The 24255-nt window shown below is 55.6% G+C and overlaps 2 protein-coding genes across 2 annotated transcripts; both read left to right on the top strand.

The window, feature by feature from the left end:
• Positions 1-926: 926 nt before the first annotated feature.
• MIND_00801600 (F-box domain-containing protein) lies at positions 927-2684 on the top strand (the record flags this gene model as incomplete). The annotated part of the gene is made up of 1 exon (XM_037364695.1): positions 927-2684. The coding sequence occupies one exon, from the start codon at positions 927-929 to the stop codon at positions 2682-2684; it is 1758 nt and encodes a 585-aa protein (XP_037217937.1).
• Positions 2685-3064: 380 nt separating this feature from the next.
• On the top strand, positions 3065-4659 carry MIND_00801700 (uncharacterized protein; the record flags this gene model as incomplete). Its single annotated transcript, XM_037364696.1, has 4 exons — positions 3065-3386; positions 3433-3846; positions 3894-4409; positions 4454-4659. 4 exons carry the CDS (start codon positions 3065-3067, stop codon positions 4657-4659), a joined length of 1458 nt encoding a protein of 485 aa, XP_037217938.1.
• Positions 4660-24255: the final 19596 nt, after the last annotated feature.

The raw sequence follows: 24255 nt of genomic DNA on the forward strand, positions 1-24255 counted from the left end.
GACGACGATTTGGAGGAAAGATGTAATGGGGGAATGCATTCCCGGCATTGTCGTGATTAGCATAAGATGATTTAGGGAGTTCTAGAAGAGCTACGCCGCTACTTGTGCCGTTCTATTTCCTCCAAGGACGAAGGACGCGGCATGTAATGAGTGGACAAGCGGTTGTGACCCACAGCGAGCGAGGACCATGAACAACGCGGAAGGGCTCCGATACCAGCGGTGGGGGTAGTGCAGGAGCATTGTTGGGAGAAGCTGGTGCAAATGCGGGGGGGAGTGTGGAATGTGGATTGGGAGAGAGAGAGAGCGGGGGGTGGATGTCTGTGCCTAGAGATTAGAGACTGAATCGGGGAGTCGGAGCAACGCGCATTCATAGTATCCGTCAGCACTCAGCAGGTCATAGTATTGAGGTCCGGAAGAGAGATGTCGAGGTTGCAGACTTCGTCTCGCGTTAGTTGCAAGCTGATTGACAAGCTTCAGTAGGGGAAGAAGGGAAAGGATGACGCACCTCTGGCAAAGATACAGACTGAGATTGAGCTGCTGGGAGTGTAAGGAAAGCAACAGTGTGTGAAGCTGACGTAGGCGTACCAGGTATGGCCTTGACTTTGACGACTTTCACCACATATTGCTGCGCATTGAGCGGCGTTCTGGGTATTCCTCCGCGTTTGGCTTTCTTGCTCAAGGTAGCTCGTCGCTCATTATTGTGTTTGGGAGGCTCGGCGTGTTGTTGTGCAGCGCAGTCGTCGCGCTAGTGGTGGTACGGAACGAAAGACGAAAAGCGTGACAAGCGATCGCCTCCGCTTTACTCTTAGCGCCGACTCCAGCAACCTTTTCGATATCCGTCCTATTTTGCTGCTGCTCACGCTGCGGAACGTCTCCAGAGTCAGTGGATCCGGACGGCTCAAGCTTCCTTTCACCGTTTCTCGGCCATGGAGAGCCCATTCCAAGATATTCTCAACACAAATACTGTGCCATCCGACGAGCAATGCACCCACATTCGCGTCTTCCTCGAACCTCGGTACCTCAAGCTTGCCGAGCTCAACGCTGAAATAGACAAAATCCGGGGCCTACTCTATGCCGCTACTCAGGCGCGAAACGCGCTGGAGGATTTCATTGCATCGCATACGGCACTCATTTCGCCCATGCGAAGGATTCCGGACGACGTGCTTCAACTCATCTTTCTCGCAACCCTGCCAGAACATCGCAACACGGCTTTGGACCCCAGCGAGGGACCGCTGCTGCTTGCCAGCGTCTGTCGTTATTGGCGGGCACTTGCATTGAGTACCCCACAGTTATGGTCGAAGATCCACCTCATCGTACCCAATGCTACTGAAAGCTCGGACGGCACATTGGGAGGACTTTCGAGTGCTGCAGTGTCCGAATTACAACGCTGGCTTGCTCGAGGAGGAGCTGTCCCCTTGGATATCCAGACCGAGCGATCCAATGAACGTGTCTACTTTGCGTATCCATACGACACTCCGCCACTTCCGGTTCACGTTTCAACCTCCCCATACCTAGCCGCGCTCCTCTCCGTCGCCCATCGATGGCGGAATATTCGCTTATTAAACGACCTCCCTGCTGCGGATACACAGGCACTTGTTGAGCTTACTGTCAACGATGTGCCGCAGCTGGAGCATATCGAATTCACTGACGATCCCAGTGGCATATTTGGAGAAAACGGCAGTCTACCTTTACTCGCGACACCCAGTCTTAGATCACTCACATTCCATGGTATCTCTGCAGGCATCCCTCGCGCATTTCGGATTCAGTGGCAGAATATCGTGGAGCTACATTTGGTCCTCGATCGCCCAGTTCATGAAGACACCCAATCTTTCTCTCCTCTCGCCTTCCTTTCGCAGTGGACTGCGCTGGAACGGCTATCTCTGGTCATCGGCAGCGCACCGTTTGATCCGCCAGAGGCATTCGAAAACACTGTGCTTCCACGTCTGAACGCACTAATTTTGTCGGCCACATCCCGCTGGCAAGATTTCGGCAGTCCTAACTCAGTTATCTTCGCGAATATGCGCCTTCTACGTCTTCCCCTTCTTCACACACTCGACATCACTACTGGTATCGACGATGACACGACGACAGCACTTCTAGGGGCCATGGGACATATAAAACACCTCGCGATGTCTGTTCAGGGCTGCACATCTGATGGAGTTGTGGCTCACCTGAGGATGGTGCCACTGCTTGAGCGCCTGCGGCTCGGAGGAGAACCTGCGCTCGATAACTCTATTGACTACTCCTACGAGCAACGTCGCGACGGGGCTTTCCTAACCCATCTCATTGCGGATCGGAATTCGGGCGCTCTTTGCCCATTTTTACATCACCTCGAACTCACTTCTGTGAACGCACTGCCCGACGAGCTCCTCCTGCGTTTCGTCCAGTCGCGCACGCTCCCCCTCGTGGAAGCATGCCCCGGTGTCGTGCAGCTGACTGCATGCATTGCTTATTTTAACCGAGAACAGGTGCTCGACATCCGCACCGAGCTCGCTGACGTCGTTTTGCGCCAACTTCGACTTGACTTGTCGTATCTGATTCCTGTGGGCCCGCCACAACATCTCAAATATTCTCCGCTTCAAGGCACCGAGCGCGACACAGACGCCATTTGGCGCGCCCCGCAACCCCCCGGCGGGCGGTTCAAGGCCTTCGCGCCGAGTAGATACCAGCTTGAAAATGTCTAATTCGTGAGCACTGGCAAGACATTTTTGGATGTGATTACAATCTTCCTCTGGCACGAGCGTGGGAGGTGTATCAGGGGACAGGACAAGTTTAGCACAAGTAACCTGCCTAGTCTAAGTGTAGATGGACCGGCGTCTCGATTGTTGGTTGCATTTGTCTGAAGCCGAGACGCCACTCGGATTGGAATGCTATACTTGAAACGCTCCGTCGCCGGTCGCATCACGCAACTGATCATGACTGTTCCGACAACATCGAGCGCCCATTTTTCGCGGAGGCTTACCAGCCCTTGCTGTAGATTTTAGGATACTAAATGTTTGTTCAGACAGCTGGCAGGCTGGTCGATGGGTGCATGCTGCTGTACATGTTGGGCATTCTTCTGTTCATGAATGTTGGGCGGATAGTCGCGATGATCTTCTTGGCAATCAGACATCTGTCCAATACTCATGACACCGTGTCCGCCGGGCTTCTCTTTCTCTTCTGCCCTCACCCAGGCCGCCCGCCTTTCCCTCCATCCTTCCCCTCCTTCCGCTCTTTTCTCCTCTTTGTTCCGCCTAGCGCGATGAACGTGGTCGTCGACGACCGTGACCCCGCAGTCCAATACTTTCCTAATTGGCGCACGAAAGACTTAGGCCGGGCTGTCGAGTTCGCTAGCACGACCTCCAACCCGGCCAAGCACGGGGATGCTGCCCAACTCACCTTCTCTGGTGCGTGTTATTATGTATCATGTTAATCGACTCAATTTCACTCCAGGTACCTCGATATCGGTATTTGGCACGATTGCACCAGGCAATGGCCAATCAAGCATGGACTTCAGCATAGACGACGGCCCCGCCACAACGTTTCAGCCACCACCGGTACCCTCCACGGACAAAGATGGGGTCCATCATCAGCCATTATTCGCGTCGACCGCTCTATCTGAGGGAAGCCATACGATCCGGATGACGTCCAGCGGCAGCGACATCAGCCAGATATTTCTCGACTATTTTCTCGTGCGGACGACGGAGGTGGCGGGGAAGAAGGTGTTTATCGATGATGCAGACACGAATTTGGGCGTTGTGTATGGCGGATTGAGTTCGTGGGCAGAGGCAGCTGGGGAATCCTACTTTGGCCAGGGAGTGCACGTTACGCAGACACCGGGGGCGTGGGTTGCGGTGACTTTCCAAGGTGCGCTTCCCCGTCTCTCTTCTAATCAAACCTAACCACGGCTGTAGGGACACAACTGACTCTCCAAGGCCCATTCACACCCAGTCCAGACGCCGATGACTTTTCCGCTTTCGCCAGTATCGACAACGGCTCTCCGATTTCTCTCGTCGCGCCACCCACCAGGGACGACACGACCCAGACATTCAACAACCGCCTCTTCGCCACCCCGCTGTTGCCATTCGGCACACACACTGTCAACTTCACCTACACTGGCGGCCCACCACTCGCTGTGGACTACTTCCTCGTGTCTGGCGCGCCGAACTTGAGCGCCAATGGCAATTCAGACGGCAACGGTTTTGTTGCCGGACCAGGCCCTTCTCTTTCCGTTCCCCCATCGCCCAGCCCAACTAATGGGCCCGGGAGCAGCCCACAACAACTCGGAGGTGCCTCCGCGCGCGCGGGACCCAATATGGGGGCCATCGCTGGCGGAATCATTGCTGGTGTGGTGCTCGTTGCACTACTTGTGGCCGGTATATTCCTGTTCTGTCGCAGGAGACGCGCGAGGAAGCAGACGAGCCCATCGAGTATGTGTTCTTATCTACCTTTAGCTGCTCTAACCTTCTGTCAGACAGCGACTTCTTCGTCCCGTCAGTAACGCAGTGGGCCGGCAAGAGCGACGCATACGCGTACAACCCGAACCACCGCGACTCGATGATGACGCTGACTAACGGGCCGACAGTGCCCCGGTCGATGGGGTATACTGCCGACGCAGAGAAGCAGGAGGAGCCGCCGGACCCGCGCAAGTCGCGGTATCTGTATTACCCAGAGCCCTAACTCTTGTGTCGTTTGCTTTTTTTATATTTCATCCTACCCCTTCGACAGATAGCTAGTCTTGCTATCAACTCTCCATGGAGAGCTCTCCATGGAGAGTGCTGCTTTCCCAAGGCAGCTCTGGTTGTAATAGTTTTCCACCTGTAGTTGCCTACACAATCCAACCCATGTCTCTTACAAGCACTACTATAGTGGCCTACAGGCTAAACAGGCTCAGATGCCTTGGTAACCCAACTGTAGATGTCATAGCCATACATCTATGGATGCTGGCTCAACCCACCATGAGATGAGTTAGAAGGGCAGCCCAGGGTGAGCTGTAAGAGCTGCTGAGGCTGCTCCAAGCAAGGCACCTAGGCTGTTCAGGCTCAGACATCATAGGCTGTTTCCCCAAGGCTTCTCATGAGGTTCTGAGTAATACATCCTGGTATGTTTAGACAGTCCAGCCAACGCAGGCCTAACAAAGCCGCACGCCCATGTGACAACTTGACTAAGCTACAAGCAGACACGCTCTTTTATCATGTCTTCCACCACCACCCCTAGCCTCCCAGCTGGTCAACAACCAAGAAGAGCTATATGCACTGACTCTCTTTGTCAGTCTTCTCTCCCGTCTCTGGACCCATGTTGTCTATCAAGATGAGATTCCACTCATTCTGTCTTGGAGCAAGCTGAAGGACTTTTTGATCCTGTTATTCAACACTGAAGAGGTTGTTGACCATCTGTGGCTCACAACCCGTCTTCATATCCAAAACTGGCAGGGTCCAAAGCTGGAGGAGAAGGTGGATGGCCTCTTGCAGCAATATGGGGAGGCGTTTGAGCTTGGTTTGTGTTGTTCAGGTTCAGCTCTCTATATTCACCTTCTTTCAGGAACGGAAATGCTCTATCCACCTCACCGCAACTGTGTGGGTCAACTAAATGAAAGGTGCCGGGGTTATCGACTTGCTCAACCTCAACGTTCTCCTTGTCGCATTTTCACGCTACGCCGAGGAGTTCTTGCTGCTTATGAAGTATCTCTTTATTGTACTGGTAAGTCTTTGGCCTTATACTCAACAAACAGTAAAGCATGGATTACTAGGATGCAAAACGCGATACCACTATGCTTATCATGTAAGCGATGCTGCTCAAGCTGATGCCAAACGCTACTACTACCGGGAGCCTCTATTGTACATTCAAGCTCAAGAGGCATCATTCATTGACCGTGATCTTTGCGTTCATTTTGAGAGAGCACTGGCAATTTCCCAGTAAGGCCTTTTAGCTTCATTTCACACACATCTGAACCGGTTTAGCACATCGACTTCTGATTTGGCTGAAATCTACAATGACACCCTTGGGAACCCTACCAATGTGGTCAACTCTCCTCTCCTCTCTACTATCAGCCAGTCAGCTGTTCTGGATGCTTTCTTCATGCATAGTCTGCTACGACGGGCAGAACAAGCGGGCGAAAGCTTAGTACTCCGTCATCAATGCACTCATACTCAACGCCTAGAGCTTGCCTTCATTCGCTATAACAAGGCTATAGTTCTCAACGGGCAACCAATGCGGCTCCATGCTTGTCACGACTGTCTTAAGATTATTGAGGGGCAGGACGGCAGTCAGCGTACGTGACCTGCAACTAAGTTTTAACTGCATTTGACGTTCCAACTCTAAGCCTTGTTACGGGCAGCAGTAACTGACGGCGTTACAATTGGCCATCCGTGCTGTCTCAAGTTTAACTGCCAAACACGACTCGAGTCAATCAAAGACCAGTTCTGCCCCACCCACCGAGGCTGTGATACTCAATGCCGAGTCTCTATATGCGAGATGCCTGCGGAGCCTGGCTTTATTACCTGTTCACTTCCGGCTCATCGGGAAATGGAAGAGAAGATGGTGGCCAGCAGCGAGTCAGTCTTTCGGGATCTGAATCGTCGCTTAGATAAGGGTAACGTGCCCCGAACACCAAGACGTCTCCGCTCTCATAAATCTAATGGACCCAAGTCCCAGGGCAGGCTTGAGACCCATAGGAAGTATACTCATAATGACCAGCTCTTGGTACTCCCATGTGGTATCATCACAGGTAGAGCCACATTTTTCACGTCGGAAGGTCAGGACTCAGTACGGGTATGTCTATCTATCCCGGAGATTTCCGTATCTGTGACTGATAAGGAATTAGCAATTCCTAAAGGCTATGTTTCCTGAAAAATGGATGCTTCCAACTCACTTGTTCTACGATAATGCTTGCCATCTCTTGAAGCATATCATAACTGAAAACGATCATCACTTTGACAATGTCAACTTCATTCTGGATGTCTTCCACTCCTCTGGCCATGATGACGAGTTTTGCAACAATCACTGTCTCCCCATTCTCTTCTCCGAGCTTAGAACCAAAGACACTTGGACCTTCAACTCTTCAGTCTGTGAACAAACCAATGTATGGTATGGCGCGTTTCAGTCTATAGTGCGCGAGATGCCTGAACCACGGTATAACGTTTTTCATGTACAAATACACTAACTTATATGGTCAGTTATAATTTTTTCCTTGACGAGATGGTATGGGTGTCCAACGTTCGACGATCAGCTGTGCTGGCTAAACGCGGAAAGCAGCCATTTATAATGGAGGAGAGACTATTTAAAGAAGAATGGAAACCTGTATTGAACTAGTTGAAAATTATGTGGCACCAGCCAATGCAGCTCTACTACGTAAATTATAATGATTAAGTCCATCGCGGCAGGTTTGAGCACGGTTTCGATTACGGCGGTTGTCAGAAGCATGATCTCCCTCCGAACGAGCACCAGCATTCATGGCCTGAACACTAGGCATAATCGACCCATGAGCGTCACGTCCGTCAAAGAGCCTATCACTTTGTCAGAAATTAACATAAAAGTCAAGACGTTTAAAAGATACCAGGCAGCATTGGTGACTGTATACACAGCTACCCCCCATTCAACATAAGCGAAGTTCAAGTCGTGTTTGCCGCAGTTCTCCTTGAGCAATTGGAAGCATGGATGTAGACACCCACCTTCCACATCATCGTCCCGATGAATGCAGCTAAGAAAGTTGCTGCAGTGGTAACCGGTTAACCCATACTTGCCCATATAGGCCAACTCCGCATCTTCCACCAGCTCCCGGTAATGCGCGGCAGCACCACTCCAAATGGTTCGTGCACCCTCCACCAATAGATTTAAAGTCTATGAGTGTTGTCAGCAATAAGTCAGGCAGAGTTTAGATAACTGACCAGGGCGTGTCGCATGAGAGCCAGCAGGTCCTCTGGCGTGGCACCACTGTGACATGCATACACGTTATAGATGTCGCCCTTGATCCCACCTTTTGGTTGCCGTGTACCGTAGCCCGTCATAGATCCAATGTGAGACCATCTATCCATTGCCGCACGCCTGTGAATCCCATGTACTTGAACGAGGCGATGATTTTCCGTAAGAATCTTGAGTATTTCATCTGAGAAAGCGCAGAAGTTGACCCCGCCAACCTGTAGGACCATCAGATAACAGCACACACAGAGCAAGAAGAAAGATAGACCAGTCGGCGCTTGCCATCTTCCCGACACCAGAAACGCACAATGTGTAAGGGCAACCCCGGAGGCCTGAGATCAAGGTCCTAGCAGGGGAGGATCCAAAGAGTGAATAGAAGTAAGCAAATACAAGTGAGGCTGACCTAGCAGGGGAGGATCCAAAGAGAAGAAACTCTAAGGGTCCGCCTGCTAGGTAGCGGAACTATATAGTTGCGCTCTTGACGCGCCAAGGTTGATCGTTGCTCCGTGCAGTATGCCTGCGCCATGTCGCAGGCCAGGTCCCAGGGGGATCGCCAGGCGGGGGGCGGCGATGCGCCTGACGGAGGCGGTGATGCGATCACCGGAGTCGGAGCCGGAGTCGGACCGGAATCGGAATCGTCTCGGAGGGGCCGAAAGGGAGGTTCCCCTGACATCACCCCCCCTTTGAATGCGGCGTCCCGACGCATAGACCGGAATGGAATCGAGTCGAAGGTTGCAGAGGCGATGTGCCGTGGTTTGCCAGGGTACTTACGATAGAACTCCGCGATTTTCTCCGGGGCGAAGACGCGGTCGAAGCGGACCCACTGGTCATGCGACGCGTCGTAGCCTTTCCATCTGACGAGTAATTCAGCCGTTTATACCTCACCCTTGCGTCCAGGATTTCCTCTACTTCCCACTCCGGGACTCCGTCCTCGAGGTCCGGAGGGGGCTGGTCGTAGCCGGGGCGTCCGTCGAAGGGGTCATCTTGGGCGAGCTCGAGCTTGACGACGGGAAGACCGGGTGGAGCTTCGAGTAGCGCGGAGGGAGGTCGAGCTTGTAGGCACCTTTGCTGATCTCCGCGACTATCTTGAATGGTCCGAGGCGGCGGTGGGAGAACTTCTCCGAGGGGCGAGTCGTCCTGATGTCAGAGGCATCCAGCCAAACACGGTCGCCAACCTTAAACTCCGGAGACGGAGTGCGTCTCCGGTCGTAGTAGCGCTTGTACTCCTCTTTGGCCTTAGTGGCGCGGCCTTGGCTTCGGCAACACCAGTGGCAATCCGGTCGCGGAACTCGTTCACGGACTCCATAGCGGAACGGACTCCGGGTTCGAAGCCCATGCGCGGGAGTCGTCCCGTGTCCGTCATGAAGGGGACTTGTTGCGTGGAGGAGTGAACGTGGTTGTTGTAGGCGAACTCCGCGGCCGGAATCAGCTCATCCCAGTCGTCCTGCTGATAGTTGGTAAAGATCCGCAGGTACTGCTCCAGCTCCTGGTTGACGCGCTCTGTTTGACCGTCTGTCTGCGGGTGGTACGCGGTGGACGTGGCAGGCTTGATGCCGATTAGACGCCAGAGTTCTCGGGTGAAGTCCGCGATGAACTGCGAGCCGCGGTCGGAGACGTACTTCTCCGGAGTCCCGTGATGGCGCCAGACATTCCGGTAGTAGAGGCGAGCCGCCCCTACTGCGTCGACCGTGGTGTGACACTCCGAGAAGTGGGCACGCTTCCCAAGGGTGTCGACGACGACCATGATCGATCGTCGTACCCATGGGCCTCCGGAAGCTCGACGATGAAGTCGACGGAGACGGTATGCCAACGCTCTGGGGGCGTTTCCGTCGGGTGCAGCTCTCCGTGGGGCAGTCTCCCGGAGTGCTTTGGTGCGACAGCACAAGTCACAGGTCGCGACGCACCGGCCAATATGGCGAGACATCTGAGGCCACCAGTAGTTCCGGGAGACCAACTCCAAGGTCTTGAAGCGACCCGCGTGTCCGGCAACTCGAGTGTCGTGGCAGAGCTCGATGATGCGTCTCCGGAGGTCCTTATCCTTAGGTACGACAATCTTCCCACGAAAGTGAAGAAGACCACCGGAGACAGCCCACTCGTCGGAGCGCGAGGAGCGGGGGCCTCGAGCTTGACCTTGGACCTTTAGGAGTTGCCGGGCCGCTAGTGCGACGGGCTCCTCCAGGTCAGGCTCACCGGAGAGGGCATCGCGGATGTCGCGAAGGAGTTCAGAACCAGGGCCGGAAACGGAAACGCCTTGAGAGCGCGGACATGGAAGAGTTCGGGCCGCAGAAGGACGACGCCGGAGTTGTCGGAATCGATTCCGTGGTCTGGTCTCCAAGAGAGGGCGTCAGGTCGGCCCATGTCGCGGCCGGGCTTGTGGTGCAGCGTGAAGTCGAACCGGGAGAGGTAGAGGGACCAGCGGGCCTGTCTCCGGTTGAGCTGCTGCGTCTTCCTGAAGTACTCCAGGTTCTTATGGTCAGTCCAAATCTCGACGGGATGCGCAGCGCCCTCGAGGAAGTGTCTATACTCCTCGAGTGCGCGGATGATCGCGAGCATCTCCTTGTCGTGGATTTCGTAGTTGCGCTGGACATCATTTAAGCTTTTGGAATAGAATGCTACAGGGTGCCACTTCCCGTCCGGGGCGGATTGTGAAAGAACCGCCCCCCGCATAATCAGAGCTGTCCGCCTCAAGTCGGAAAGGCCGTGCGTCGTCCGGAATCGCCAGGACCGGTTCCGAGGTGACCGCGTCCTTGATCGCTTGGAACGCGGAGGCCTCCGCTGTCGCCCCAAGTCCATTGCTGGTCCTTCTTGGTGAGCACGAAAAGAGGGCGCGCAAGGGTCGAGAAGTCCCGAATGAACCTGCGGTAGAAATTAGCGAACCCAAGGAACTGCTGAATGTCCTTCTTGTTCTCCGGAGTCGGCCAAGCGGAGACGCCTGCGACCTTGACGGGGTCCATTTCGACGTGGTTGTGGGAGATGATGACTCCGAGGTACTCGATTGACGATTTTTCAAAGTCGCACTTCTCCGCCTCGAAGGTACAACTTGTGCTCTCGGAGTCGCCGCAAGACCTCCTGGACAATCTGCCGGTGTTTCCGGAGGTCGGAATGGGCGATCAAGATGTCGTCAAGGTAGATCATGACGTCTCCGGAGAGGATGAGGTCCTGGAAAATGTCATTCATCATCGTTTGGAACGTCAGGGGAGAGTTTGTCAGGCCGAAATACATCACCAAGGGCTCGAACAGGCCTCGGTTAGTCCGGAAAGCCGCTTTCCACTCGTCACCTTCCTTGATCCGGACGTTGTTGAAGCCCCAACGGACGCCGAGTTTGGTGAAGTAACGAGCGCCTTTGAGCCGGTTGATGAGGTCGTTGATCAGCGGAAGGGGGTACCGGTTTTTGACAGTCATCGCATTGAGAGCACGGTAGTCCTGGACGAAGCGGAGTCCGCCGTCCTTCTTCTTGACGAAGAAGACCGGAGACGCCATCGGAGACTTGGAGGGGCGAATCCGGCCCGTCGAAAGCCCTTCCTCGATAAACGCGTCGAGCTCGCGTTGCTCGAGGGGCGAGATGGGGTACACCTTGCAGTTGGTGGGCTTAGCGTCGGGGACAAGTTCAATGGCGTGGTCCCAGGCTCTCCGCTCCGGTAGCGTGTCGAAGGACTCCTTGTTGAAGACGTCCTGAAACTCCTTAGCCCAGTCCGGGATCTCGGAGGGCGCAGGGGCGGAGTTCCTGGCGAAGGCTTCGGCCAGGCGTTGCGAGACAGTACTGCCAGCGCGTATCTCCTCCGAGGGGCGGAACGAGGTGTAGAAGATGCGGTCACCATCTTCAAGCTGACCATCGTCTTCATCATCGTCGGAGTCCGGCATCAGATCAGGCAGGGCGGAGTCGTCACCGGAGACGGAATCGTCTCCGTCGTCAGGCCCAGAGAGGTCCATGGTGCAGACCGAGGGGAACGGGCCGGAGCGGAGTCGCTTCTGGAGCAGCCGGAGTCGCCGTAGCTCAGTCCGTTCAACGCGTTCTTCCTCGCGGCAAGTGGAGCAACCGCGGGGGCACCGTGTCATCTTGACCTCCTTGGTTTCCCAATTGATTTCCGGGTTATGCTTCCGCAGCCAGGAGTACCCCAGAATAAGGTCTTGTTTACCAAGATGAGTGACGGCGAAGTTGAACACGCTCGGAATGGCCTTTGTAGCGTAAGACCAAGTCCGCGATCTGGTTGATGGAGCCGGCGTCGCTCGGAGTGCCATCAACGTTAAAGACCGGAATCGGTTGCGCCAGGGTGCGGACCGGAATGCCATTCCGAGCGACATAGTTCGTGTCGATAAAGTCGGAGGTGGCACCACAGTCAACCAGGCCAGAGAGCGAGAGCTTAAGCGCTGGTAGTGGACTCTAGCTCCAACGGGAGGTGGAGGGAGTTCACTCCAGGGGAAGCAGCGACAGTGTACTGCTTGGGCAGTTTCTTTTCCCAGGCAGTGAGGCGGCGAAGGACGATGACCGGAGTCGCGGGCGAAGTCGGAGACGGAGTCGAAACGGGGGGCGGGGAGGGTATGTCTTTCGTTTCAGGCTCGTTGTAGGGCAAAGGAATTGATTCGTCATACAAACAAGCGAAACGATTTACGGACGCGAACGAGGGCACACCAGTCACTCGTCGCGGGGGACAAAATCCTCTCCGGCCATCGACTCCGCGACTGTTTCCGGCAGCGCAGCTGTGTCCGAGTAGCGGGCGATCAACTCCGCTAACATCTCGTCACCGAGTTGTTGGATCACCTCGTCGAGGATGTCCATTGAGCGGACGTCCGGGGGGGGGGGCAATCCCGGGCAAGATGGTTTGGGTCGCCGCACCTGAAGCAGGTGCGACGAGGGGCACCCCGAGCCCTAGTGCGATCCAACTCCATGGGGATGGGAGCTGGAGGCGCCGGAGCGGGGGGCACGGGCCACGGGTGGCACGACCGGAGCCACCGGGCGGAAAGGGGCCGGAGCCGGGATGCGGTTGACCGGAAACGGAGTCCGAATCAAACCGCCAGGCGTCTTGGGGGCGGCTGACTTGATCAGCTTGGCCCGGACCAGGGCCTCGTATTGACGGAAGGCCCGGGTGCGCCAGCTAAGGTAGTCCCGGAGGTCCGGGGGTCGTTCGAGGACGTGATTCCGTTGTTGATCAGGGGGTCAAGTCCGTGGCGGAACTTGGTCACCTTGACCAACGCGTCTTCGAATCCGGCGAGGTCCATCAGGTCCTCGAAGTCGTCGGTGTACTGGTAGACATCCTTTGTGCCCATGTGATAGGCGGAAGTCTCCAGTTTGGAGAGAGCATGATCTTGCTCATTCTCCTCGACGAACCGGAGTCGGAACCGGAAACGAACAAGCCCCAGGACGGAAACGGAAACGGGGCTTTGCTTCCGTGGCGCTCCGCCCATTGCTGAGCGGGTCCTTCTGCCATAAACGACATGGCATAGCGGACGGCCCTTTTCCTCGCTCGCCTCTCCGTTGACCACGAAGGCCTCAGGGGCAAGGCGGGCGAGGGTGCGGACCGCATAGAGAAAACGCGGCCGCGTTTCCGATCGCCGTTGAAGGTGAACGGAGGGTTTGGTCGCAAGACCAATTTTGAGGCGAGGTTGATGTCGCCAAAGAGGGCCTCGGAATCGCCCTGAACCGGAGTCGGAGTCGGAATCGACGTCTCCGGGGGTGGTGTTGTTTGGGGTCCGCCAGCAGTATTAGCGGCGGCAGCGGCAGCGGAAGCCTGGGTGGTGAGAAGAGTAAGGGCCTCAGTTAGGCGGTCGATTTTTCGCCTCGAGTGCATCCAGCCGAGTGTCAGCGTCAGGAGTAGCTCCGGAAGGCATGACAGGTGCGGGGATGACAGGAGTGACAGAGGAGGAGGGGACAAGTGGTAGGGGGGGTGACGAGGGCGGAACGGACTCGTATTCCGAGCCTGAGTCAGCGCCGAACCTAGCAATCTTGTCCGGTTGATCCCGTAGAGAGTTTCTTCTGCTGTAAGGGCAACCCCGGAGGCCTGAGATCAAGGTCCTACAGCGGGAGGATCCAAAGAGTGAATAGAAGTAAGCAAATACAAGTGAGGCTGACCTAGCAGGGGAGGATCCAAAGAGAAGAAACTCTAAGGGTCCGCCTGCTAGGTAGCGGAACTATATACTGCGCTCTTGACGCGCCAAGGTTGATCGTTGCTCCGTGCAGTATGCCTGCGCCATGTCGCAGGCCAGGTCCCAGGGGGATCGCCAGGCGGGGGGCGGCGATGCGCCTGACGGAGGCGGTGATGCGATCACCGGAGTCGGAGCCGGAGTCGGACCGGAATCGGAGTCGTCTCCGAGGGGCCGAAAGGGAGGTTCCCCTGACACAATGTCACGCCCACACCTTTTCGCCACATCATCACGTTTCCCATAGTACTTGAGATTGAGACGTGGGTCGTCAGGGGAAATATACTGTTGTCGTTTGCCCTTCTTGGATTTTTTGCCCTGGATTGCATGTCAGCCAAGAGATAGTGCAGAGGTCAGAATGCACAAACGTTGAAAGTACGTGGTTGTAGATGGTCCTTGCCTTGTGCATGGGTGATCGCGTAGTCGGTTAACTTGCTGGCATGGGGATTCCGGAAGACTTCTTCAATCCGAACGCAATACTGAGATTTGTCGCCAGCCGAGCATTTTGGACACGAGCGGTCCCGCCACCAGGAAGGCGCATGAGGGTCAAGCACGTCTGGGTCGTCATTCCCATCATCGTCCATCTCCAAACTCTGAGAGTTGTCATTGGCTTGCTGCTGCTCTTCAGTATGTGTAGATTGGCCCGCGCGCGTTTGGTCCGATTATGCTTCTTACGCGAGCTGCGTCCTTCACCGCCTAACCGAATCTCTGAAATTGGTGACTCATCCCGCTCCCTTTTTACCCCCTTGCTTTTCGTGTTATCAAGTGCAGGCTTGCCATGAAGTTGGTTCTTGACGTCGTCAAGAAGGCTACGCTGCCAGAGAGATTCGGTGGTGATTGTCCGCAACCGCGCGCGGGTCGAGGTTCTCGACAAAGATCGTGGCTTCATCTCGAACAACCTGGTGAGGAGGAACATTTTTACGTGCAGGCTGGGGAACAACGACATAGCCCATTACATGGTTGTATACCATGTGTGGGTCCCAACGATCCGGATCCTAACCAGCAAGTCAAAAACGATGACACTTGTCAGGCCTTAGACTCACCGTCTTCCAACGCGCACGTCCTGGATAACGTTGCATGCAAGTCTTGAGATGTGGTTTAATCCACCAGCGCCAATTGATAGCAAACGCGGCCTGTGACATGAACAGGAAGGCCGCCATGGGGTTATAGGACCAAGGCTGCATTTCACGTGTGGTGCTTAGGAAATCCAAAAAGTCGAGAGCGAATTGTGTATTTCCGATTGCAGGATCAATCAAACGAGGCGGACGCTGAATTTTATTGAGAAGCGAACAATAAAGCAGAGAAATGAACGAACTGGAGAGGAGTTGGACTGGGAAGTGACAGCTGGCTCCCAGCGATCGAGCAAGAGAACGTAAGCCAGCTTCCAGTTATATTGTCGGAACGACTGAACCAGCCTATCGTTTGGCTGAACTCGATCAAGTTACCAGGTTCGCAAAACGAATACATCCATCGGCGCAGACCAGAGATCTAGAAATGGTGAGACAAGAGTCTCTAGACATAACCAGAAATACCTTCCACTCTTCCTGAAATTCGGCCTTCTTATACACACTTGGTTTGATTTTCCGAAGCCAGACCAAGTCATCCACCACCTCAGCAAGCTCTGTTTTGAAAGCGCCAATGTCGTCGGCCTGATCTGTCCATGGAATAGCCTTTGGAGCAGGTCAAATAGAGCAGATAATAAGAGAGTGACACGAACACGGTGAAACAGGTGATGCGCCCGTTGACGAATCTCGCTCAGCGGTCTCGCGGTAGCCGGGGCCTGCGGGATATACGGCAGCTCGTTTGCTTCCCATAAACGTAGGTGTTCTTGAAGCGTCTGGAGGCCTTCTTCTAATTCCGCCTCAACATCCTCCATTACAAAGTCGCCGTCGTTATCAGTACTCTCGCCATCATCTGGCTCTTCGTGTCCCCAAGGCAGTATAATATCCTCCAGTGTGGAGTACTGCCTACTAGGTGCATTCTACATATAGTGATTAGCCTGCAGAACCAGAGGAAAGGAGAGTCCAACCACAAGCCATTGAGCCGTTTGAATCTTCTGAAATTTTGTGCGAATTTGAGTTAAAGCCGTTTCAGCATATCGCATGCTGGCTGGTGAGTCATCGTCTTGGTTGAATCGTAGTTCTTGATAATCGACAAATTCGTTGATGAGAAGAGAGAGATGAGCATCCGGAAAGTCGTGCAGGTCAACATTTAGAACTCGAGAAAAGTAATCGAGAATCAGCGCAATCTATCCTCACAGTCAGTGGGAAGTCAGAGAGTAACCAGTCGAATACCCAGTAGGTAGAACACTTGAGATGTTCAAGTGTCTGGCTTCGGAGTATTCTAGCTCCTTGAGTGTTGTAGAAGGAGTTCGACAGTGTGAATCCCAGCCGGTGGTTGTCATCAGACCACACACGGGTCTGAAGGTACTCTATAGAGTCCACCTGAGGAGGTCCTCCCCAGCAGAAGTAGGACATGGCAGGCAAGAACAACGTGGATATCGTGTGACGTCACTCATATTTAGGGTCGGACCTATAACTTTTACCTTGGTCAAGTCAACTATCTTTTACGGTTACACGAATACTACAGGACGCCGAACATTCACAACGTTGTCCTTTGGTCTAGTTTAACAGGTGGCTCAGATGTGCGGTACCGACTTGTAGCAGAGACTAGCTTAGGTAGTAGATCGACGGGCTGTAGTAAGACACCGTCAGCGTGGCACATTTCATGAGGGGTTTAACTGACCAGAAGGGACTCGACAACCATTGACAACATCCCAAGACCATGGTCTCGCGAACCTGGGAACGCCAGAAGTGAGAAATCTTGATATCTTCTGTTTGGAGTTGCGGGTGAGTGGAATCGGGAGGAGTTTGAGTCTTGATTTGTTTTGAGGCGCGTGGAGCTCCAGTGGAGTAGCGGACCAGTTGTTGAGAAGTTTGAGTTCGTTTCGTTTTGATGTGTGGGGACAGCTGCACGACCAGGTCAGCGCGAACGAGGAGCGCTCACGAAACGCAAGCTTGACCAGACCAGCCGGAGTCAGCATCTTCAAAGCCGGCGAAGAGCTACCGGCTGGGGCTGTCGCAGGGTCGAGGTCTGCCACGGGCGTCTCGTGAGAGGGAGCGGGTGGTGGAGGAGAAAGACGGGGGGGAGGAGAGGGTGGCGGTTTCGCTCGCAAACTTGCTGGGAAGAGAGCAAATTTGCGTGTTTGAGGGGCCAGACGAGTCGGAGGGACGGGGGTTCGCCAACGAAGCTCGTCATTCTGGCTGCAGCAAGTCTCCACAAACGTCGCCCGGCCAAAGTTCAGCGAAAACCTGCAGAACGGGGTCAGCGATAGCAAGAACGACATGCAGCCTCTACAAACCAAGGGTAACAAGTCGTCCTTGTTGAATGAAGGCGCTCTGGGTGGAAGTCAACCGGGATGGGCGGAATGACGGGCAGAAACCTGGCCAGCAAGGCTTGCCCTGGCCCCGCGTGACGGTGCGAGTGTCTCTTGAGGCGCGGCGGGGGCTTCGCGAGTAGGGGGTCCGTGGTTGCAGGTCGCAGGAGAGTGGCAGCGGTCTGACGTGGCAACGGAAGGTGATCGGCTGATCGGCCTGATCGCTGATCTCCGAGGGCTCCCGTTGCCACGTCCACGCGTCCTTCCCTTTTGCCTCCGCTCCCCAATCGTCGTTATTCGTCGCCACGCGAAACCACGGCCAGTCCGCAGCGGGTGCTGCTCGATGGACATTACCCCAAACGGGTGCTCCAACCCTCAAGACGAAGGAGTCGTGCACCGGGAACTAGGTGGCGAGGTCGAGGAGGCGAATGGAAGCGGGTGATCGTGGTGGATCGAGCGGGATGCTGGCGAGAGAGGGGGTGGAAGGGGAGAGGACTCCAGGTGTGTCATAGTGTTCATGAAGGCGGCCAGTCCAGTAACACGGTCGAGCCTGCAGATAAACGCGTGTTGGCATGCGCTTCTTTGGAAGGTAGGCGGGACGGGGCGGGACGGGACGTTCGAGAAGAGGACAAGAGCCTCGAGGAAGCAGACAAGATCGGGCCCTGGCCAGGGTGGCGGCGGGGGAAGAGATAGAGGGTGGCGGGAAGGAGACCGTGTCTCTGACCGCACCGTGCAAGTACCGCGTCGAGCGGAACGTGGGCCCGGTATAGTTGAGCGAGCGTAATTCGAAGGCTGGCGGGACCGCCCGTTCGAGGGGAGGACGGGAGCCCCGAGGAAGCGGCCAAGATAAGGGCAGGGTGTAGGTGGTGGTAGATATTGAGGGTGATGGGTGGAGAGTGGCCAAAGGAGACCGTGTGGCGGAGAGCACCGTCCACCAGCGAGACGTGGGCGGTGGTCGAACACAATATGGCGGGTGCGATGGGAGTCGAAGAGGTTCTGAACCAAAGCTGGAATAGATCAGCCAAATCAAATGCTTTCTTCCAGACAACTCACCAGTAGAGTCGCAACCAAGTGCTGAGGCCTGACCGAAAAAGAAAGGTGTATGGACATGTCTCCACGGCTGTCGCCCGAGGGCCCAACCGGGCGGTCCTGAACCAGGTTGCTTTCACTCGCTCGCTACGACAACCTTTGGAGAGATGAGAAAAGGTGTTAAATAAGATCAGCAAGCTTAAATAGGTGTGACCTTGCCCCTTGAGGGTCACATCTTGCACCTGCCCTGCCCAAATATAGCAACAGATCGGATGTGTTGATGGGACCCGATCAACACATCTCATCTGTATGAAAACCATTCATTTCTCTTACTCTCCGACAATACTCTCCCAGAAACCCCCCAACTTGACTTCTCCCTGAGCTCGGTGCTGTCCGGGCGGCCTGCCGCTGCCATCAATGGCGCGGCGGCGTCACTTGGCGTGACCCGGCCTTCCTCTGCTGCTTCTCACCGCGTGCCCGCCCACTGCTGTCACCGCCCACTGCTGTCACCCTCGCACTCCCCGTCGGGCCGAGGCGCCGCGCATGCGATTACCGCGTGACCGGTCACTCTGTCAGCTGCCACGTCGATCAAACCCTCTGCTCACTGCCCTCCCGCCTCACTGCTCGCGGCCGCGGCCGTCGCTCACAATACGATCACCGCGTGACCCCGCGGCTCCGCGAGCGTGACATCAGCGACTACACGTCATCCAACAGCCTTGCGCCTGCCCGCCCGCTCCAGCTCGCCGACCGCCCGCCCCAGCTGCCCTCCATTGCGCTGGCTGTCTCCGTCCAGCGCGACGCTGACGTCACGCGGATCGCCGCGCGACCCGGCAGCTACATCGGCTGCCACGTCGACCCCATTCCGGCTCGCTGACAGCCCGCCCGCAGCCGCCGCCGCGGTTGTCTTGGCATGAGCGCGGGCTGACATGCTATCGCCCGACAGCTACGTTAGCTGCCCGCGGCCGTCAACTCCACTCCAGCTCACTGACAGGCTCCCCGCCGCCGCTGCTGTCGCCCTCCACGTCGGCGCAATTCGTTTGCCAAGAACCCCCGGGCTGGCCGTGTGTTTGCTCTAGTAAGCGCTGTCAGCGCTCGCCGCATCACCGCCAATCCTTGCCCGCCGTCTGTGCGGGCTGTGCGCTAAGCAGCAGGCGTCGCAACTTAAGCGCTGGCCTACCGCTTCACTGAGAGCGGTCTCGGCCCTGTCTCGCGCTTGGAACGGGAATGTTCACCGGCATCTCCAAGCTGCTTGCTTGTTGCTGTTCCGGGGAGCTGCTCATCGCGTCCTAGCCATCTGTCTGCTTTTGCAGCCATCTGTCCGCTTTTGTGCTGACCTTAGCGTGTCGTTCCATATGGCCTGGAGTCTCATCCTGTGGCCCCCTCGCCGTCCGCATCATCCGTAGGGCTTCTGCATGATTGACGCGCATGCCGACCCCCACGAAGCACCCTACATACCCTGTGTTAGTGTACATAAAATGATTATCAAGCCAATTGTTGCTCTGCAGGATGCGAACAACCTCTTTCCATGCTTGTGTTTAGGAGCAATTGCGTGAAAAACCCTTCCATCACTTGATCATTTGGTTTTGATGCAGCTGATGTTGGACTATATCTCCACATCCAGACCATGGATATGGGTGATTGAGGATTCATTTCAAACCACCAACACTTGGCCCGCGCAGCCACCAGAGTGACTATCACTGGCGGGTGGCCGAGTCCACATCGCCGGCCACGCCGGCTGGTCCGCCACACACCTTCAGTCCGGTCAGTGCGCCGAATCGTGTCCGGCACGGTGTACTGTTGAGCCACAGCCCATTTCAGGCTGTCTTGAAGCTATTCAGCTCCAATATGGGGCGGCGCAGTGCCAAAATTGCTGCACTGCGGCTTGCCGCGGACCGGACGCCGGTTGGCGCTTGGCGGGGATCGGCCGGCCCAGGGGTGCCAGCAAACTCTTCTGGCGTCGCCGGCCAACGGTTGAGCGACGACTCCGATATGGACCTAAGTCGAACTCGGCAACATACAGGCCTTATCCTCGTCAACGTGGTCCTTGCCAAGAGCGCTTGGCATCGCGGCGGACGATGATCGGCGGAGTTTGATGGATTTCACGGCGTAGGCATATGCAGTATCGAGCGGGGGTTAGCCATCGCATGGCCGTCAAGCAAATCCAATCCTCGCCTTGGTGCCCGACATGAGGCCCAAAGAAGTCCCCACGCCCGCCCACGCCACGCCCACGCCATCACGGGCGTGCACGCCCGTTGGCGCAGGCCCACGCCGTTTGGCCACGCCCATGTGCGAAGTCTCTTGTTTTGGTCTTAAGAGTACTAATCCAGTCTCCAGTTCTAATGTCTGACACTGCTCACACAAACACCCACATCTCATCAGGAACTCTCCTGAGCCTACAAGCACACCCTTTCCTGACCTCTGTATCCTTTATTCCAAACAACAAGTTCAATATTTGAGTGCAAGGAGTGTCACAAAAGTGACATGTGCAACATTCACCAAATTGCAGCATATACAAGGCATGGTATCTCATACCCAAATGAATATTATGGTACATATAGGTCTATCCTTCATCTCTATACTCTCTGATAGCTTATCTAGCCTCAGATCCAGGCAGATCTTAGGCCAATATGATAAAATATGGAAACATATTCTAGGAGCTAGAAGTTTCTGATAAGGCAATGTAAGTTCTCTGGCTGACCGCATTTATATTCCAAGCAGTTTCACCAAGTTCTCAAACAAACCATGAAAATCTATTTGAACTACAGCAAAACCTTCCCACAAATGACTACATAGTACGACATCACGCCCGCGGGCACGCTCTCCTGCGCGGGCGCAACCCGCAGACGAATACCGCAAGTGCACAAACACGTACCAGTTTTCGCTCGTGGACGGCGCATGCATATGGACCGCGGGTGTGCGCTGCGCCGGCCTCCACGGGCTCAGGCGATATGCCCGCGAGCTCCGGCTGCCCTTACATGTGTCCGACGCACGACCGCGCGGGCAGCATGGCCCTCATCAGCGTCACCGGCCACACGAACACGACAGACACACTAAGCTGTGAGCTGTGCATACGGCCGGTCCAGGGTGAAGAGACACAGCAGCCAGCTGATGTCGAGTCGCGCGGAATGGGGGAGGAAAAGCCCTGTCATAGGACGCGGCCACGGGTGTGAGGACAGCAACTGGCAACGATGGTGTTGAGAGAACTTTGAGCATTAGTGAATGCACAGTTGTTCGAGGGATTGCACCTGGGGATGGTTCCGTCTCTTCTCCAGCACTGGCAAGAACGCGCCGGCGAAATGGATCTCCTCGATTTCTGGAAATTAACGAGAGTCAGAAAGCCGCAGGGGCCAGGCATCGACGCACGGCGGGTCGCTCCAGTCGCTACACGGTGGACAGGGATTTGCAGGTGACGTCGGGACAGCCCCGGGACATGGGACGCCACCGGTTGGCGGAGTCGTTGCGGAGTGTGGATGCCTTTGACGTGGGAGGCCGTGGACCATGACAGGCCGCGGGCGGCGATGGCGCTTTGAGGTTGGACGCGCGGCCGCGGGAAAGAAGGGAGGGTGGGCAACGAGTAGGTGTGGCCGGGTCGACGGAGCTGGGCCACGCGGGCATCGACGGTAAGTGGCGGTGGCAGCGAGCCCAACAGCTGCGGGCAGGCGGATTGCTCGTGGCGCAGCTAAAATGTAGCTGCCACGTCAAAGCGAGCGGCACTGAATGCCAAGACAACGGCGATAAGCAGCGTGAGGCCGGGGCCGAGGCGCGTGACGGCAGGCAGCCGACACGTCACCGACGTAAGCGCAATGGCGGCGAGCCGGACGGTGAGTCGACGGAGACGCAGCGATGGCGGCGACAGCGAGAGGCGCTCGGGCGGTCGACAGTGCAGCCCACAAAGCGTTGCAGCACGCAGTGGTATTGATCAGGTGGCGGCGTAGGCGGAAGGCGGCGGGGGAAGGCAGAGGTGTCGTGTGCGTGGCGGGAGAGCAGCGAGGAGGTCAATGTAGCCGCTGACGGAGCCGCGGAGTCACGCGGTGACGTTCGCGTGACCCCGCGCGACGGCGGCGGCGGACGGGCGGACAGTGAGGCGGGAGGAGTCTCGGAGGACAGTGAGCAGATGGGTGTGGTCGACGTGGCAGCTGACAGAGCCGCGGTGGCACGCGATGACTGCGCGGACGTGACAGCGATGATCGGGCTGTGACGCCCGCGCAGCGCCGAGGCCCGACGGGGAGCGCGCGTCGGTGACAGCGGTGGACAAGACAGCCGAGAGAGGGGCCGGGTCACGTCGAGTAATGCCGCCGCGCCGTTGATGGCAGCGGCAGGCCGCCCGGGCAGCATTGAGCCCAGGGGAGAAGTCCAGTGGGGGAATTGTCAGAGAGGATTGTCAGAGAGTAAGAGAATTGAATGATTTTCATACCGAGGAGATGTGTTGATCGGGTCCCATCAACACATCTCATCTGTTGCTATATTAGGGCAGGGCAGGTGCATCTTGTTGATAATTCACGCCGCTGGACGCGTCTGGCATCAACAAGAATGTGACTATACGCGTTGACGCGTAGACGCGTTGCACGTGTTGTGCATGACCATCACTCCGTACCACTGTCACATTGCATCACACCGCACGATTTCCTCGTTCTCTTCTCTTGAGGTTGCTCACTCTCATGGCTTCAGCACCTCGGGTGCAGGCTTTCCGGCAACCTCGAATAGTGCCTCCTGCAGCTATCAACATAGAAGAGGCTGACCTGCCTGACGTTCCCGAGCTGGTTGAGCATGCACGACTCCGGTGTTTGGGACCAAACATTCCGGTGGCTCCAGTTGCCTCACTGAAGTTGGCCACCAAGCCAAAGAAGACCTCTCCTGTATCAGAGACACAAGAGATGGAGAAAAACAAGAAGATTGAAGAATGTGCGTTATCTTTCATTTCATAAACTCAAGTTAATAGCGAGAATAGTGACCGAGGTCTTGCAGTGCCTGTTCTGTGGAGTCGTACCTCAAGCACCTGTGCATCTTTGGTAATATTTGGCAACCAGTCTTTTCACAGATTCTCATAAATGTAGCGCTCAATGTTCTAATGGTAGGGTTGAGCACGGGTCCGGGTCTGGGTCTCGGAGAGCGGACCCTGACCCTGACCCTGACTAACCCTGACCCTTCCGGGTACGGGTCTAACCGGGTCCGGGTTGACCCACGGGTTGTAGACATAGAAGCAAAAGATGTATTAGATACCATAATTTCAACATAACATACATTTTGCTATATGATATTGGCTCAGATATAGCATATGTAGTCTATTAATGAAGATTTTCAGTATATTTAATATGGTGTACTCAGATGTCATATGTCACATGAGTGACTTGAGTGACATGTGACTTTTTTTTGTCTCTTAAAACCTACAAAAATCATGTTTACATAGGAATTTGTTAAATCACAACAGCTCTTTAGACCCTCCGGGTTGACCCTGACAGGGTCCGGGTTTGGCCGGGTTCAGAAATTGGTGTACCCTGACCCTGACCCTGACAGACCCTACCCTGAAACCCTGCGGGTTGACCCTGACCCGTGCTCTACCCTATCTAACGGTATCGCCTGCGCCGCCTGCGTCACCACTTGGCTCGAAACCAATAAGGGCACTTCAACGTTTGCAGCCCAAGGACCTCATGCTATTCTCGACAGTCCCTGCTGCCGTACCTCCGTCTATATCGTGGGTATCCAAATTTCGCGCAAGCTGCGAACGATCTGCGAGATTGTTGGAATTGCGGAGGATGAAGAGGGTGTGGTGGATATTGGCAAGCAGCGAGAGGCACTGGACAAGGCAAAAAAAACGTTTC

The sequence above is a fragment of the Mycena indigotica genome (assembly GCF_014461135.1).
Source record: "Mycena indigotica strain 171206Taipei chromosome Unknown Mind.scaff0007, whole genome shotgun sequence".
Lineage (NCBI taxonomy): Eukaryota > Fungi > Basidiomycota > Agaricomycetes > Agaricales > Mycenaceae > Mycena > Mycena indigotica.